A 19,700-nucleotide genomic window follows, 5' to 3' on the forward strand; every position below is an offset into this window, starting at 1 on the left:
ATTTCCTGGATGGCTACTTTTTACTTTTACTAGAATACTTTTATTATGAAGTGTTTCTTCTCTTACTTGAGTAAAATTTCTGGATTTTCTTCCCTCTGAATGAAAAACAAACATGTTTTTATCCAAAACTTCACCAGACACAGAGGCTCACCTACAGGTTTTGTTAATTTTCATAATGAGAGAAACTGATTTGGGAAAATTAAATTTTTACTGATTTTGTTATTTTTTTGTTACTTGAATTTTTGTCATTTTGATCCTTAAAATACAAAATTTCCACTTAACTTTATATTGTGGTCCACCTGATTATGTAATATTTGAAATATTAAACACTGATATTTAATATTTAGTATCAAAAATATTAAATATTAATATTAGTACTCAGTACTTGAGTAGATATTTTACCAAATACTTTTTTGCTCTTATTTGAGTAAAACAATGTTGGAAGTCGTGCTGCTCTTACTTGAGTATAATTTTTGGATAATCTATCTTGTTCATACGTCTTAGGAGGTGTGAATAGTTTTGCCAGTAAAATGCGTCTCACACGTTGGATCTGCAGGCTCCTTGTGTTGCTGCTGATGTCGTGCTCGCTGTGTGCAGGAAGTATTTCCTCTGTTTGAACTGCAGCTGCAGAGACTCGCTAAAGGTCAGCGCTGCGTGTTTGCTGCTCAGATCCTCCGTGGCCAGCAGATGCACATGGCTCGCTGTGTGGCACGCAGCTTAATTTGAGATTAATACGTAACAGATTACCACACTGACCTTCTGTGTCTAGTCAGCCGGCGATGGATGGATGATGGATGGATGGATGATGGCTCTCATCTTGGATAAGGATTGATGCAGCCAGGTTTAGTATGAAGTGGGGATTAAAAAGAGGAAATCTTCAGTAAGTCCATAACATGATGGTTATGAATGTAAAATAAAGTCAACCTGAATTTCACCAGTTCCTGTTGGAACATCTGTTCTCTGTGATTTTAGCCATCATCAAGATGTTTTTGGCCAATCTGATTGTTTCAAGTGTATTTTATAAACACACATTACCTATTAATAAACATTTACATGCAAACACATCAGATTTTAGCCAAATGGCTAATCTCCATCTTTAATCCCATTTGCATATGATTAAGAGTAATAACAAAAAAAGAAGTGAAATTGCAATTTTAGTGTGGAGACACAGAAGACATTTGACCAAACCACAGAGACTTTGTTTGCTTGTACGACTTGAAAAGTTTAAATGAGCAGATTTATCTTTCTTTAGTCTTCATGCATTAAAATATGCTTCCTGTCAACCGAGGGCAAACTGTCAGCTGCCCCACACTCCTCCATCCTCCTTCATATTTGATGAGATTCATTAAATGTTGATTGTGGACACTCTTCACCACCCTAACGTTTCGTCTGATCCTCCATCTGCTCTCCTCAGCACTTCTGAGCCTGAAGAAAAACTCATGCTAGCTCAAACAAGCCAGGTGCTAACTGCTAGCATTTCAGTTAGCAAGTAATAAACAAACTATAAATTGGATATTAACCTTTTACTGCAACCTTTTAATACAACATTTATCAAGTGAAAAGCGCTTTTTAGGTAAAATAGTCAACTTTCAAAACATGTTTGGCTAGAATAATTTATCTGCTATTTTAAGCTAACGTTGACGAAAACTATTAGCTACACCTCATGCAGGCCAAAGCTAGTTTTAGTTTTAATTATGATGAATGAAAGTCTTGCTAAAAGTATGTCTCTTCCTTTAGTTTTCCATCTGGCAACACATTTACTTTGTGCTTTCTCGTCCCAAATGTGTGGCTTGAAATAAACAAGCTAAGCTAAAGAAGAAAGCTTAACACACATAGATCCCTTTCCGTCTAAACGTTTAACCGGGTAAATTGTAAGAATTGCTTCTTGTTTAGTCAGTGTCTAGGCTCTGAGGTGGCCATTTGCTCTGATAAATGCCACCTGACAAGTGTGTGTGAATGTGTGTGTTCCTGGAGGCTAGCATGTGCTGTTAACACTGTGTTTGCTCTGCAGAGCCCCAGCTGAAGGGCATCGTCACACGGCTCTACTGCAGACACGGATTCTACCTCCAGATGCTGCCGGATGGCACCATGGAAGGCACAAAGGACGAAAGCAGCTCCTTTTGTGAGTCACAGAACGTTTTATTTTATTTTGTGGTGATAGATTTCACATTTTACACTGCCTCAAAAGATATTAAACCTGATAACGTTTACTGTCAATTCAGTGTTTGTCTGCAAAATGCAAATTAATTAGAGCATCTTTGCTTGGTTGCTGCTCTTATAAGGTTAAAATCAGTAGCTGTAATAACACTGATATGATGTGTTACTGAACCAAAAATGAGTTCAAACACCGCAAAACACAAAATCTTACCAAGTGTTTTGGTCTTTCTGCAGCAAATATCTCAGTACACTTGAAATAAAACAAAACTAACTTACAAGTAACTTTCAGCAAGATATGGAGGTTTGTTTTAAGACAATAATTCCTTAAAATTGATTTAAAAGTTCTTCATTTAAGTAAAAATTGAACTACCATGTAAGTTTTTATTATATACTTATAATTGTAAATGTTAAACAACTAAAGCTGAGCTAAAAGATAAAGACAACAACTACTTTTTTATGTGTATATTTAAGAATTATTTACTAAAAATAAGAATATATAATGGTGAAAAGTTGTTTTTAATTTGGTCTTGCCTAATTTCAAGTATACTAAGATAGAAGTTAGACAAATATACTTGATAAAATGTTGTGTTTTTGTAGTGGGTCATTAATCTGGTGTGAAAATTAACCTAGAAGTAAAAATAAAAAAAACTTTAAGACAGGACTAGGCCAGATTTGTTTGCTTCAAGAGAGGAGATTGTTATCAGAGGTTTGTTGTTAAGTGTAATTCATAAGATTTATTCTTTTTTTCAGCTCGATGTTGAAAGACAAATAGCTTTAAATATAGTTTAATTTGTGTGTGTTTTTGTAGTGTAACTATCTTCTCTTAAAGATCAGAACTTCACCCGCCATGCTAAATAATTACCAGCATTTAAAAAATATCCAACAGTGATACTAACTGGGATAAAACCTCAACGTTTTTCCTGTTATTTTCAATTTCAATTTCCATAGAAACACGTCACAGGCCCTCTGTGGGTTGCCTCCTCTGTGATTACTGACTAAATCCACCGGATCCCAGACCACAGGAATCCCTTCAGCGCTCCCTCACAGATCAATAATATATTATACAATATCCCTGGTGTGGCAACACAGCAGGTTTTTTCTGTCAAAACAACAGTTTAGGTGGAAAACATCTAGTCGGCACAATTTCACATTTACAACCTAGAGCGAGAGGCGGGCGGGGGAAAAAGAGAAATCACAGTTTGAAGCTCGTACATTTCATATTGAAATGTCAGAATGTGGCAGCAGCTGAAGTGTTTCCAAACTCAGAACCCAAACATTTGTCCTGAAGCTGGGCCGGGCTCCTGTAGCGTCTTCGTTTGGGTTTTGACGAGTAGAACAAGCACAGCAGTCAGCTGTCAACCTGGTGAGAGGAGAAAACGTCTCACCAGGTTTAGAGGAAGAGCAGCAGAGATGAGGATGTGATCAGCAGGGCCGGCTCGAGCCTTTTTGGGGCCCTAAGCAGATCTTCATTTGGGGCCCCCCCATTATCAACATGTCAGATGCTTCATCATTCTTAAACTACTCCAACAAAACTACTGTCATTAGCATCATTTGTAATTAGCTTATATCATACTGATGCTAGTATAGCTGTTGATTTTAACCTGAGAGGAACAGCAAACTAAACAAAATATTTTAATTTTAGGTGTGCTTCATTATTTTAACTATGTGAAAGTAACATCAGCTGATAAACACTAAATTTACAGTAAACAAATTAACAAGTTTAACGTCTTATATTTCCCCAACAGCAGGAAGAGATCAACCTATTAAATATCAACTATGAAAATAATATTACAATTTTTTTCCATGTATAGTAGCATTTAGTTTGTTTTATTCAATCTTTTTCAAATTTTATGCATTTTTATATCACACTAGCTCTTTGCTGTTGGGGCCCCCTGGTGGTGGGGGGGCCCTAAGCAGCCCCTTAACTGTCATGTGCCTTGGGCCAGCCCTGGTGATCCAGGGTTGTCAGATTTGAATGACAGTTTCCAGCTCAAAACAAAATAAAAACCCAAAAACTAAAAAAACAAACTAACCCAAAACTCAACCTCTAATGAAATGTATGACATGTAAATATGTATGTATGATATTGTGTCCCATATGTCATCGACTGCACTCAGATTTGTGAAAATTAAAAACATTTTTGGTCGTTTTTTATTATAAACCCATTGGAACCAAATTCCATTGAGACTGTTAGGATCTTGACTCTTTAAACACAATTGAGTTTGCAGTAATATCATGTTTATTAGATATTTTGAATATCTAAAACAGAAACAGGAGGCATGTACAGAACATGAAAATAGTAACCCATGTATATATAAACTTAAAGGTCTACATCATTCTGGTTCACATTACTGACCTTTTAAATATGAGAAAATCAAGAATACCCTCCCATCTTTTTTTAAAAGCATAAAATTTCACATTGAGACAATTTCTCAGGTCTTTCTACAACATCTCAGAAATTAAGTTTTACCACAGCAACCAACATCAATGGTATAACAGGATTTTATTAAAAGTTTTGTTGTGTTTTCTGCCACACAATCACAACTATTTCTAAAGAATTTTGTTCTTCTAAAAACCTGCCAAATGTTGTGAAAAGCAGCCCAAATTTTAACAACTTGTTGTTTTTCTTCATCCAGCCAAACATTTTCAAAATCAGCCCATTCGGGCAGAAACCTGCCCAACCTGGCAACGCCGACCGCGTCCACAAAGCTCCGATTATTCCCGCTCTTATGTAACCGCACACCTACGCTCAGCGGCTGAACTTTAAACAGTCTCATGTCCAATCTGAAATATTCATCACGTAATACCGCAGGGCACATCCGAAGGCGAGCGGGGCTCATTTCCCAGACAGGTGTAAAGATTGTTGTTGTGTAACGCCGCTTTGCTGCTCATGTGGTGGCGCGTCGAACATCAGTCAGCGGAGGTCACCCCCGCATTCGCCGGCTCGTTTTATAACGGCTGTAACTCCATCACACTCCGTTTCTTTTTTTTACATTCTCAAGTCACAGCTCGGAAATTGTTCCCTTCCTGCCAGAGTTGGATTATTTAGTCGCTCACATCATTGGAAACCGGTATCAATCAGCAGCACAATCATCTACCTGACTGCACAGAGCATTAAAGGAGGAGGGGAAATTGCTGTGTGAGCATGTTCTGTAGCGCTGAGTGGGACATGCATGAAAGAGACGGTGGAGACCTTCACTGTGAAACGTTAGTTCAGAGCCGACAGCCTCCTGTTACAGCTGCAGCTCCTCCTCACTGTCACGTCTAAGATGTGGGGAGATTCCTGACAATCAGCTGCTGCTAGACGCTTTGGTTTCCACCAGCTCGTTTTACGGTTTTGATTTTATAAATGCTCTAACATGGAGCCATCTTTACCTTTCTAATTGTTGAATCAAGAATCCTTTAAGATTTTTATTCCAAGTTTTTACCCGATTTTCCCTTTCTGACCATCTTAATGATGCCCTGATTATCATGACGGCTCTTAAGATAATTTTAGGAGATATTCCTGCTGGGTGTGGTGTGTTAAAGGGGGCCTATTAAGCAAAATTCAAATTTTTCATGTTTTTGTGCTTCCTTTGTGTCTCTACTGCTTCTAAAAACAGCCCTAAAAAAACATTCAGTAGGTTTAATGTTTTTTTTTGGTGTCTGGAAAATGAGTCGTTTCAAAAACCTTTGGGATGTAATCTACCAGCTTTAAAGGAGTGGTGTTATGTAAAATGGGCTTTTTTAAGCTTTTAAATTAAAAAATACTTTATTGATCCGAGATGGAAATGAAATGTTGTTTTAATATATTAAATAACTCTTTAAAGATTTGAATTAATATGAGCTACGTCATGTCATAATGTTATTCTCTCATCATACCTGTACTGTAGCTTTCATTCTTTCATGCATGTTTGAGAAATCTTTTAATCTCCATGGCAAACATTCAGCTGTCCAAAACGCCCTGGGTGGACCTAGCCCCGCCTTCAAGGCACAGCTCCTCCTCAAAGCTTCAGCCTCACAGAGCAGCTGCTACTCAGCTCCTTCAGACTAGCAACTAGCAACTCCTGGCGGCACTGAGTTCATTATATTAACTATTTCTCAGTGAAACGCTGGTAAAAATGTTGCTAAAGGCTTAATACAAAAGATTATTGTGATGACGTGCTGAAACCAGAGTGACGGCAGGAGCTTCTTAAAGAGACAGAAGCCCAATTTCAAGGCGTTAAATTGGGTCAAATTTCGTTAAAGTCAAATTTATTTTCAGCAATGTTTGATATACATCATTTTTTTATAACAGCTGACTTCTACTGCATTGTATCTTCAGATTATGTGGTGAAAATGTGAGTTACGCGGTAAGAGACTTCCAGCTCATTGGTCAGCATTTGGTTGCCATGGAGACGAAACCTGGGCTGGAGAAGAGTCATTGTTAACCAAGAAGCATCTCTGAAACACGGCTTTATCAGTAACATGCGACTTTACTGATATTCTACTGATATGTCTGTTACAATAACATCGTCCCAGAAATTATCGCAATAAATGATAATAATTGTTTTGATACGACTTTCAAAGATCGTGGTATAATAATGCAAGTTTGACCCCTCAGAGACTAATAAACTATCATTTTGCCCTGAAGAAATGTAAAAATATCCTGAAACGGTAAACACAATTATTGAAAAGAAAATTATTGAGCTAATTTTAATTTATCAAGCGATTCATTGCTTATTGCGTCAGACCTGTGAAACACAGTCCTCTGTGTTTTTGATTCATCTGAAATGATAACAACCTACTACTTCTGGTTGGGGACTTGGTGTCCTGAGAGAGTGACCCACTTCAGCCAGAATTAAGGGTAAGGTAATTAAAGTAAAAAAAAAAAGTCAACTGCTTTCTAAGTAAAAGGAAGAACTGTCCTCTCTTCTGCTCGCCTCATTTTTCTTTTCGCTCTGTTACATAACAGCCTAAAGGAGCCAGGAAAGGAGGAGGAGGGTGGCAGCTCCTCTGACCTCCCTACAGAGGGGGACACGCAGTGATTGAGGAGCCATCAGCTCCATGCCAGCTGCTGCATCTCCTCCTTCTTTTCCTCTCTGTCATCCTCACATTTTTTATTTTATTTTTTTTACATTTCTCCTTCTCTTCCCCTGCCAGCTCATCTTGTCTCGCTGACTCGTTTTTCTACAGCAGGTCGCCTTCCTTTCTTTCTCTCTCTCTCTTCCCTCCTGTTTGATCCTCTTGTTCTTTTGTTTCTGTCCCCCGTCTCACTTTGTGCTTTAACACGGAGCCACTTTCAGCTTTGTGACAACTATCACCTAGTTAGGGAAGCCCTAGGGGAACTTCCATAACAAAAAGAAGAAGTGATAAAACTAAAGCAGCTCCCGTCTCTCTCTTTTTTGTTTCATTAGATCCCCTCAGGGCTTTGGCTGCTTCCTTTTTCCCGCCTCGCCTCCTGGTTCTCTTTGGTCCAGATAACGGAGAGGTTGGATCTGGACAAGAAGAGAATGAGACAGTCCCCTTTGTGGACTAACTTTTCTTTCTACGTCCAACTTTAATGAGGGGTTTTCAAGTGTAGTTTTCTACCTTTTTTAAATCACATGCCGATTTATTACTGGATTAGCTGAAGGAATAAACAAAAACAAACAACTGACTTTATAAAATTGTATTTGTCAATATCAGTATTGATAGTGGTTGGCTATCACAGCCACCCATGAAATCCATCAAAACTTGACATTAGGGCTGGACGATATGTCTGAAAAACGTATCACGATACAACCATTTTGTATCAGTCGATATCGATAATTATCGATTCGTTTTTCATTTTGATTATCTGAAATGTTGCCAACCTGCTGGAATGATTGTTCAAAGTTTTCACTTCACATCGTTGTGTTTTGCTTTTAAGCAGTTATGAGGCGAAACCTTAAACTGCTGCTGCGCCAGTTACTCAACAGGTTGTTGCTAGGTAACCAAAGAATGAGTGGGTTGCTAGGTAACCAAAGAGCGAGTGAGTCAGTTGATTCCACCAACATTTCTTGGCTAACTGTGAGAGCTTGAGTAGCTAATGTCTTTCCTCTAAGTTCAGTGAAATTATTTTAACGGATTTTGATCATACATCTATCGCAATAAATATTATTAACTTATTTTCAAGCCCTAATGTAAATCAGAGTTCATGTGTGGCCTAAACACAAAAAAACGTCTATTAGTTTTTTCCTGATTTCTGGCTGGGTGTGGAAGAAAAGCCAAGAATTGTGGGATATGAAGCAGAAAAAGAAAGAGAACAATCACAACATGGGGCGAGGATAGCAGTCAAATACGAGGGAGTAATAAAGAGACGGGCAGGAGAGGCTGCAGGGCAAAAGTGGGACAAAGATGAATGCATGGGAATAAAAAGGACTGGTTTCACATGACAGGGAACGGCAAGGGACAGAAAAAATGGAACAGCATACATAAAATAATACAACATGGCGAGTTAGGAAGTGGGCTGCTAATTCATGGCGTGAAGGATGGACAGAGCGCCATGGAAACCAGACGTGACCTTTAAACTCTGGTGTTTTAGACAGAAATGAGCAAACAGAGCAGTTTCCAGTCCAGACGTCTCTTTATTTCTCCTTCCTTATTAGTTCAGGTGTCATTTTAATGATCCCAACGCTCAGGGCTCTCCGCCAAACACTCAACTTCATTTTCTCACGGCCTTACTGGAATCAGGATGCTAATTAAATATCATAAATATTAATTAATGCTATAAAAATAATAGACATACTGGTGGAATAGCGTCCTCTGGTTAGGCAGTTAGTTTTATTTGTTGGTTTCATGCCTGCATGGGGGCTTCCTGTCTGATCCACCAATAATAATAATAAAAGATGTAGAATCTGGTGATCAAGGCACAGAGATGCTTCGGTCCTGACCCGGCTGGACTTCTGGAACAGTTTTTAGGGTCTACTTCAAGCAAGGTTTGGGTTCTGTCCCAGTTTATAAACAGTCTGGAAAAGTCTGGAATTTGATATGAGTGTTTTCAAGGTCCGGTCATCATGAAAAATAAGCTAGCAAAGAATCATGCAGAGCTGGAGCTCGATTATCTGTCTGCTGCTTTACACCAGAATAGAATCTATCCATCCACCCATCCACCCACCCATCCATCCACCCATCCATCCATCCATCCATCCATCCATCCAACCATCCATCCATCCATCCATCCACCCACCCAACCATCCATCCACCCACCCACCCATCCAACCATCCATCCATCCACCCACCCACCCATCCATCCATCCATCCATCCATCTATCCACCCACCCACCCATCCACCCACCCATCCATCCACCCACCCATCCAACCATCCATCCATCCATCCATCCACCCACCCACCCACCCATCCATCCACCCACCCATCCAACCATCCATCCATCCATCCATCCATCCATCCATCCACCCACCCAACCATCCACCCATCCACCCACCCATCCATCCACCCACCCATCCAACCATCCATCCATCCATCCATCCATCCACCCACCCAACCATCCATCCACCCACCCACCCATCCAACCATCCATCCATCCACCCACCCACCCATCCATCCATCCATCCATCCATCTATCCACCCACCCACCCATCCATCCATCCATCCATCCATCCATCCATCCATCCATCCATCCATCCATCCATCCATCCATCCATCCATCCATCCATCCATCCATCCATCCTAAAATGAAAGTTGTATAAATCATGTAAGATACTGACTGCTCAGATAAACTCCACAGTTGCTGCTACTTTAGAGGAAATTTAAGCCATCTCTTAATGATGGCGAGTTAAAGGTCATTTTTCTGATGTGCTGACTCACCAGCCGCCTGGCCACTTCTAAAATCAACCATGCATCTCAATGAGCCCAGTCAATGTGTTTTCAGCTCATTCCCACAGCCTGAAAAATTGTGTCCAGACAAACATTGAATGAGAGTGTTTTGATAGCTGTGCTGCTTTTTAGTCACAATGCTTTCAATGTGAACAGCTTCACACAAGAGGAAATGTCATAAAGCTCAGTTTGTGATGTTTCCTCACATTACAGCGGGTTAAATCTGCAGCTCAGCCTTCAGACGTCCTGTCTGTCCTGCTGTGCTCAACCTTCTCTCGTCCAATTTCTCCTTGTTTATTCATTATACAGTTGATCTCAGGATTCAAATTGACTTGTGGGATTGATTTGGCAACACCTTCCCTTTCATTTCCATGCCCCGCTCCTCCATTTTCCCTCCCTCCAAAGACTTTTGATTAAACTAGAAGTCTGCTTTGAGCTATCAAGGAAAGCAGGTAATTCAAATGTAAGGACAGATAAAGAGAGGGGAAGAAAAGGCTTAAAAAGAGACGCAGTTATGAGAACCATGTGATAAGCACTTTTCTTTTTATTGGGGTAAGAAAGTATCTCTTATAAAATGTAATGAAAATGGAGTTATGATGGCCGTTTATTATATGGATGATAACATTTTAATGAATCGTGACGTAGGCAGGGGTTTTCTTGCAAATTTGGTGTAATTTAAATACAGTCTGTCATACTGAACTCATGGCATTTATGTCTTATAAATACACTAATCTTTTGTGTTAAAATCCAACAAATTGTAAGTTTGACTTGGCAACAAAATCCCATTTATGTAAAGAGTTTAATTAAGGAGCTGTAGTTAGCCGCAGATGCTAAAGTCTGTTTGGGGGGGAGATGATCTGGTAACACTTTATTTGAAGGGGGGTGAATAAGACTGTCATGACACCGTCATAAACATGACATAACACCTGTCATGAACATGAATAAGCCTTCATGAATATTTATGACTGTTGTCATAAAGCGTCATTTGGTAAATTATGACACTTTTAATACAAAGTTGACATTATTCAAAATGTCTTTGTTATGACAACTTGACATTAACCAAGAAATCAATACTGATATAAATTTGTTATAAAAGTATTACTGATTGCACTTTAAAAATTAGGTAACTTTATGTTATTAAAGATAAAGTTTAAACATTTCATGAAGGCTTATTCATGTTCAAGACAGGTGTTATGTCAGTCTTATTCAACCCCCTTCAAATAAAGTGTTACCGATGATCTTTTCTTTACCGATCTGAAAATATATTTATTTGGTGTGGAAAAATTACCATCTAATCTGCTTGAATCAGGAAAATGGTTGTTCATTTGGTGTTCATTTCATAAACACCAAAGAAATGAAGCTAGCTAGCTTCATTTCTTTGACTCTTGATAAGTAATGATTTTTAAAATTTTACGTAAAATAGTAAAACTCCAGATGCTAGCAGTAAGCCTGTTTTAGAGACAATTTTTTTCTTTCTTTAAATATTTTATTATGTAGCTCTTTAGTTTGCAAAATGTTTCTTCATAAATTGGTAAAAATCATCTTAAGTAATGCTGTAATTTACATTTTACAGCTGTAAGCTTGTTAGCTCTAGATGCTAATTAGTAGCCTGTTGTAGACATGATCTTTTTTTCCCTCTTCCTTTGTATTTGTTCTGATGCATTTCTTTAGTTGGAAACATGTTGAACCCAATTTGGATCCACGCTGAGTGATTGTTCCTTCATTTTTATTTCATAAAAGAGGACGGCATCTTGTTACATGGGGATTTTTATGTGTTTGTGCACTTTGTGAGGTCACCAAGTAGGAAGAATAAGAGTGGGAGAGTACTGGAACAAAGTAAAAGGCATTGTGTGTGTGTGTGTGTGTGTGTGTGTGTGTGTGTGTGTGTGTGTGTGTGTGTGTGTGTGTGTGTGTGTGTGTGTGTGTGTGTGTGTGTGTGTGTGTGTGTGTGTGTGTGTGTGAATTCCTGATCTATTTGTCATCCCGGCTGCACTCTTTGGTGACACCTTGTTCATTTGCGAAACCCGCGTTGCTTGAGATGCAGGGATCGATCGAGCAAATAGAAGAGCGGAGCCCTGGAGATAAAGAGAAGGAAGGTAGAGAGAGAAAAGGTGCAGGTCTGAGATTTACGGTCAGGTTTTATTACCATTATTTCAACCTTAAAACTGGGCACTCATCACGATCTGGGCTGACAGGACTGTGGACTACAGGAAAACTTCACAAACACCTTTACAAACATCACCAAATTTACTAGCGTTAGCCTTAAAATCGACCTGAAAGTTTCTGTTAACACAAATGTTCCTGCAGTTTAAATTGAAAACTTTTCTTAAATTCAGAGCCGACATCTTTACTGGACAGTCTCATAACTCAACCTTCATCTGTAACCTTCCCAGAAGTTTTAGATTTACGGCTGATGAGGTTTTAACAACATAACTAAGTTTTTATGTACAGATGTATATTACAGACTCTTCCATTAGAGAGTAACTAAACTAATCGATAAAGTGCTTTCTGTTGATTAAGACCATGAAATGTGGAAGAGAGCTTCTGAAGAAATTGACTTTCAAATTTCCCTTGAGAGTCTGTTTGAAGATTGCAACTAGTGAATAGATAAGTAACTCCTTTCGTTTACGTCTTATTTTCTTTCCTGAGAGGTAAATAAAAAAACAGGGATGGATACTCTGCTGTGGAGACCAAAATAAAACCACAGCAGGTGGTAAAAGCAATTTTCTCAATATAGAAACCCGACAGTTGTTGGTGGGTTAAGGTGCTGCTTAGGACCCCCACGCCACCAGGGGGCCACCAAGAGCACACCAAACACACACACACACACACACATATATATATATATATATATATATATATATATATATATATATATATATATATATATATATATATACACACGTTGGTTTGTCTAGATACATGTTTAGATATTATCAGATTCTCATTAGTATTTCAATTAAAAATATCAATATTAAATAAAGTATAACATCACTAACAGTTAAACGGACCAGTTTGAATTTATTATTATATTATTATAATTTATTTATGTGGATTATGGCTATAAAATGTTTGCACCAGATCCATCCTGATCCAGGAAATAGTCTGTCTCAGTCCCTGGAGTTAGACGTTTCCTTCCCAGCCAGAAAATGTGGAAGAGAAAAGTGCAGAAGCACAGCATTAAACTTTTTATCTATCTAATTTTTATTGTGATGTGTTTTATGGTGGAGCCTGGTCGTCGTGACATTATGACAGAGCAGCTGGAGGCTGTAAATGTCAACATCACTCAGCCGGCCGTGTCACTTCCTGTTAGCAGCTCCTTCAGAGGACTTAAACTCTGCAGATGCGAAAATAACAAAGATCTTCAACCACAGATATGTCATCATGGCGGTACAGATAGATCCTAATGTTTAGAAACACCAAAATCCAGAGCAAAATCCAATAAAAGAAAATAAAATCAATGTCAAACACAAGTAAAGTGGCAACTGTTGTTGTCTTTACTGTGACATTTTGTTTTATTTTTCATTATGTTATTCAGCTCCTTTCTCTACTGTTGTGGTCCATTCTATTCAGTTATTTCTATTCTATTCTGTAAGGATGTGTGGCTGCTGGTAGCTTCCTGAATGTTTTTCTGTCTTCTGATTGAATTTGGGGGTTTATCTGTGGAGCTGTAATAAATCCAGGCTTCCTGAAGAGGGGATCCAGTAAACTGCATCACCGACTCAGTTTAACTGTGTCAGTAAAGATACAATCAGTTTACAGCAGACTCACACGATGTCACTTTGTAATTTATTGAGTTTGCAAAGCTTCAGCTGAAGTATCTCTCTCTGCCGTCCGGTTCGAGCAGATTCAGCCTATCACCACCAAGAGTTCGTTTTTTACTCCTTTTTTCTCGTTTTCTTGTCTTCATTGGATGAACTTATTATTTTTCTGACGCTGTTTGTTGTTTTCGTGTCCTGCAGTGCAGTTCAACTTGATTCCTGTGGGACTCAGGATAGTGGCCATCCAGAGCACCAAGACGGGGCTCTACGTCGCCATGAACAGCGAGGGCTACCTCTACACATCGGTACGGTCAGAAACCCCACATGTGATGTCATTAAACCCGCCCTGGCTGGAGAACCTGCTGATTTTACGCCTGCTGTTTGAGATGAGCCCAGTATGAGGAACCAGGCTCCTTCTAACAGATGTAATGCTCACATATTTCACAGGTTCCTTGTGCTTATGGGGGCTTTTAAAGTCGGACTGTGTGGCAGAATTGCTCAGCTGAGTATCAGGCTGAACACTGATGGCCTCATATTCACTTATTACCAATATTTCATGCTGAGATCTGTTAGAGTTTAAATTACATCATTACATCAGCAGCAAACTGCAGTACAACATATACTTTTATTTAAGGAACCAACTGCTCTGCACATTCAGAAACACATTTTGAGCAGTGGCGTCCCCAGTGGGGGGCCAGGCGGAGCCGGGTTCGATTCCCAAACCCTTCTTCCTGCCACTAGTGCCAATAAAACATTGTTTTTAGACAATTATAATTCATTTAATCTCTCTCAGTTACATTTTTTTTCTCTATTCTACAATAATTATGTAAACTTTTCTTATAAAACAAAGATTTCGGTTAAAGTACTTTCCAACAGTCGGATCCACTCAACCAGACGTGTCCAAGCATTTTGTCATGTGAGCCAAAATAGAGTCAAAAGTCACTCACGCACTTCATTCTCAGAATTCTGATGTTTTTTGTTCGAATTTTTTACATATTTTTGAGAATTCAGATTTTTTTCCGCCAGAATTTTGACTTTTTTCCCCCAAGATTTTTGACTTGATCTCAGAAGATCAGAACTCTGTAAAAAAAGTCAGATTTCTTTTTGTTCCTAATCCCGTCCTGTAGTCCTGTGCTTCCACGCCGCGGTGCCTACGTTACTGACGTTTGAACATCAGAGATTTTGCTTGACATTTGTGTACCAAACAGGTTCCTGTTTTTCACTCACAGCAGACTGCGGCACTGCTTTCTCTGAAACGGCTCAAACAAAACCTCCTCTGGGCTGGTTAGCATAGATGTGCAGGTGAGAAGCGTCAGATTTAACAGGTGGATTGAATCCAAATTAAAGCACTTCCTGCCTCTGACAGCGGAGTGTGTGAGGCCGTTTTGAAGTGAAGCAGCGCGGTGCGCCGCCTGAGCGGAGGAGAACGGGTTTCTGTCACGTTCAGCAACCCGAAAACGGGTGAGGAGGAACCGCGGAGATGAAAACCGTTCTCATGCTGTCAGATAAACAGAACCAGAACATGGCTCAGCTGTCGAGAACCGCGCGCCACTTCATGTCGTCCTGCCGGCTTCACACACGTTCACACTGAGTTCACCTGATTCAGGTCAAAGCTGGTCTTTAGAAAGACGTAAAATCAGCTCAGCTTTTATGGAAACAGCTTCATTTCTCACTAAAAAAAATGTGGAAAAATCCAAACTTTAATTTGGAAATAAGTGGGATAAAAAAATCCCATGTTGAGAAATAAAATTCTTGGAATCATTTTTGTTTTTATGCTAATCTTGTAGTACTTCCAATGTGTTTCCATTTTGTACGTCCATAAAATTCAATAAAAAATAACACAATAACAAAAATTATATATGTCTTTGTCAGGCACAAAATTGATTTACCATATTTTCTGGACGATGAGTCACTTTTTTAAGTGTTTTTGCTTATAGTTACATTTGGCTTTTAAATGTTTTTTTTTCCCTCTTCATGATGCATTTTTTGACTGATGCATTAAACGTTAATTAGGACCTGAACTTTAATGCATTAATTTCACTTAATTAATTACATAGATTTTAAATGTGCTGGATTTCTGCTTGGTTGCTAGGCAACGGGCTGGGCTTGGCTGGGGTTGCTAGGAAACATTGGCTTGAAACAGCTGCATTTCCAGAAAGCTAAAAGATTAACTTATGGCCAAAGAAAACATCTGGGTGTTTATTTAAGCTTTATTTGTTTTAGAAGCAGTTGAGAGCCAAAAGGAAATATAAAAATGTACAAAATGTGAATTTTGCATAATAGGCCACCTTTAAAGAGATGGGAGCCCAATGTCAAGGCCTCAAATACAGCCATGATGTAAAATGAAATTTCTCTTAAGTCATGTTTTATGTGTTCTGCATTCTTTTTATAACAACTGAAGGCCACACAGTCACTTTATTGTGCTGTAAAATGTCACTGCATGCCTGAAAAATACATAAAATCACCACTTTAAATGTTTTAAAACCGTCCAAACTTTTTCCTCTAACGAGCTCCAGAACGTGTCTGGCGTTTGTAACCTCTACCTGCAGAAAGTGAAATGTGGTACGAACATAAACACCCCCAGAAAGCCGGCGTATTCCCGGCTGTTCTCCTGACAGAGAAGAAGGTGACCCACTTTCACTGAGGGGAACAACCACAGCAGGCGGAGAATCCTCCGAGAAAATCCCTCCGACGGCGGACAAACCGCCACCACACTTTCTTCTCTCCAACATCCAAACTTTTGTTTTGTAGCCAAGAAACGACATGAGAAACGCTCAGTTTGCTGCCTAGATGCATCACTTGGTCTTGATCTTGTTCCTCTGAAGTCGGGACGTTCTGATGCGGAGGTTTTGAGGTTTTGTTGGAGTAACCCTCGTGGCGTTTCTGCCGGGCGGCATTAATCTTTCATGGACCTCTGTGGCGCGCTGCTCTCCCTCTGCAGCCACACACAGATAAGGAGATAATTACAACACTTATTTAAAGGATTGGGAAATAAAACTCCCCCTCCCTGCTGGTCGGCGGCCAGCAGTGACTCACAGGAAGACAAAAAGTACTTTTCCACCCCGTCGTTTGTCTTTATTTCACTCGGACTGCTTGTTTTTTCATTTTGTCTGAATTCCCTCAATACCTTTAATAAACTGAGACATTTCTGACCACGTCGCTAAATCTTTTAGGGGTATGCAGTACCCTGCCGTACCCCCCTACTTCACTCCTGTTGCTGGTTCTTCAGATGGCTTCAGCCGCTCACAGAGCAGTTGGAGATCAAACTTTTCACAGATTATCTGTCACATAAATTGGCATAATTTAGTGACAATTTTAACAACCGTGAAAAAGAAAAACCTTTTTTAAATAAAAGTTTCAGCTTTAAATAAATTTGAGCGTCTCCATGATGGTGCCTCGTGTTCGCCCAGGGCACCAAGCAGGCTGGGACCGCCCCTGCTGGTGTGTAAATGACATTTGTTCTTCTAAAGCTAAACAGTTACGTTTATATACAATAGAATAGGACAAGAAATAGTTTAAAATTTGAAGTTTCAATGTTTATTTACTTGCGGTTTCGTTTCCTGGTGCTGATCTGCATAATATTTGAGCCTGGTTGAGAGAAATGGGCCGTCGGGTCGGGCTGAGCGGCGCGACAGACCGGATCTCAGCACCAGTACATCAAATGGGCTGATTGTTGTCTGGAGGGAAGGAATGATGGAAAGATTGGAGTAAAAAAAGGAGAGACGAATGGGCTGACAGGACCGGACTGGGAGCAAGCGTAACGTCTCCTCTGGGAACAACAACCACCTCCGTCCTTCCTCCTCCTCCTCTTCCTCCGCCCCCCCATCTCATTTGTTCAGCTTTTACTCGCCTGTCAGTCTGTCTTGCTCCCTGTCTGGTCATCTCTGTCTCTTGTGGCTTGTCGTTTTTCTCCTCTTTGTACCATCCGTTGCTTCTTGTCATCCTGCGAACCTCTTTAATTCAGAAGATGGATCCTGCGTGTTCCTCTCGTGAGTCCTGGGTTTGTCCTCTACGTCTGTCCGGTTCTCCTCTCTTTCTTCTACCCACGACCGCCTCACATCTGTGCTTTGGTCAGATAAGCTGATAGCCATGTAGCACAGCTATCAGTCTAAGTTATTTATTATGTATTTATTCAGGATCTGAAACATTTAACTGTGATAAAATAACTAAAATAGAAGAAATCCCTGAGGGACAAAGACGTTTTCACAGCACAAACACAATTAAAAAAATTAGAATATTGTTTCTTTTTTTGTTGATTTTTTTTTAAGTCATAGCATACCTAGAAAGTTTAGTGGAAGGAAAAAGTGTGGAAGCTCAAAAAATAGACTATTGTGAAAAAGTGACAGCATATACCTAGAAAGTTGAGTGGAAAGAAAAACTTTAGCTTCTCTAAAAATTAGAATATCGTGTAAAAAGTGATATATACATAGAAAGTTGAGTGAAAGGAAGAAGTGTGGCAGCTCAAAAATGTAGAAGGTGGTGAAAAAAATGGAATAGCATGTACCTAGAAAGTTGAGTGGAAGGATGATGTGGAATTATGCAGCAACTCAAAAATAAAAATTGTTTTAAAAAGTTATAGAAAACTGGGTGGAAATAATAAATGCAGTAGCTTAAAAATATGAATATTGTGAGAAAAAAAGTGATAAGCAACATATACATAGCAATACCTGCTGCGTTGATGCACCACTTCATGAAAAAGGAAAATACTTTTAAGAAGCATGACTTTTCTGTTTTCAAAAATAAATTGATTCTTATATAATATTATAATTTTCAGTTTTAAACAAATGAATGCGTAATGAATCCATGTTTTTCTGAAATGAGTGACAACAAGCTGAGTTGTTACAGAACGAGGCCGACATGTTGACCAGCTGAGGTTAATGGAGGACTCCCGGTTTCGGCTCCATTGTTTAGAGCTGCTGGCGCTGCTTACCTGCGGGCGCCACCTGGAAATTACTTCCTGATAAAAATAGTGTTCAGCCACGGACCTGGCCCACTTTATTAGCTGTGGAAAGCCTTCCGGGTGGAGGGAGGGATGAATGGTTTAACAGGCTGATGGGGAGAGTCTAAGCCACGGGAAGAAATGAACTCACACACACTCACACACTTTCCTCCACATCCCCACAAACACACGAGTGCAGCCAGGTATAAACAATCTGACAGAGGCAGGCAGACATAATTGGGTCGGACTCGATACCCGGGACCGGCTCTGGCCAAACTCTCTGCAGCTAACAGGGGAAAGTTGAGCAAAGTCTAAACTTCCCTCAGATGACTTCAGGGATGCACACAGAGGAGAGACGGGTCCAGACCCACTTTGGAGGAACACTGCGCCTTAATAGATTGGAAACACCCGGCTCTGGGAAACAACACCGTGATGTGTTGTTGGGTTGTTTTAGAGGCAGATCTGGAACAAGCTGAAAAACCAATTCAATGTGTGCAAAGCTTCACTGATACTCTGCTAATGTCGGAAAAACACTGTTTTGAAATTGCGTTATTTCTGTTAAATAAGTAACAGAATTTAAAACTCACGTAAATGAGTAAGTAAGAAACAAAACCTATCGCTTCCTGTTGTGTTCTTCGTTGTTTCCGTCAGTAGTAACATCCGGTGTTTCCATTACAGTTTTGTAAAATACACCAATTTTGATAAGGCCAAAAAAATAAAACACCTTATCCTATCGCTAAAGTTTCATCGAAAAACTTGAGTTTTTGTTAAAATTGGTGTTTCCATTAAGCAAATTTAGTTTCGTAATTACAGTTTACACATTTATGTGGTCAAATGAAACACAGTTATACTTTGACTTACTGGTAGTTGGACTCTGCTAGCTTGACTGGTTCTAGTCTCTTTTTGCTTAATGCTGAGTACTTTGTAGCTTAAAATTTGAATACTGAGTCAATATAAAGAAGGTGTTGGCCTAAAGTTTTACTGCTTAAGTAACCAGTTGCTATTAACAGTCGTTATTGTGACTCTG

The 19,700-nt window shown here is 39.4% G+C and overlaps 1 protein-coding gene across 1 annotated transcript in view; it reads left to right on the forward strand.

Moving 5' to 3' along the window:
* The window catches only part of LOC106932400 (fibroblast growth factor 11-like), a 47,623-nt gene extending 33,488 nt beyond the window's left edge, over positions 1 to 14,135 (forward strand). The window contains exons 2-3 of the mRNA XM_015011088.2: positions 2,012 to 2,122; positions 13,936 to 14,135. Coding sequence (XP_014866574.2) covers positions 2,012 to 2,122; positions 13,936 to 14,135 — 311 coding nt within the window. The remainder of the gene's footprint in view (positions 1 to 2,011; positions 2,123 to 13,935) is intronic.
* The last annotated feature ends 5,565 nt before the right edge of the window (positions 14,136 to 19,700 follow it).

The sequence above is a fragment of the Poecilia mexicana genome, unplaced genomic scaffold, assembly GCF_051168715.1.
Source record: "Poecilia mexicana isolate PSO_F unplaced genomic scaffold, ASM5116871v1 scaffold_18, whole genome shotgun sequence".
Lineage (NCBI taxonomy): Eukaryota > Metazoa > Chordata > Actinopteri > Cyprinodontiformes > Poeciliidae > Poecilia > Poecilia mexicana.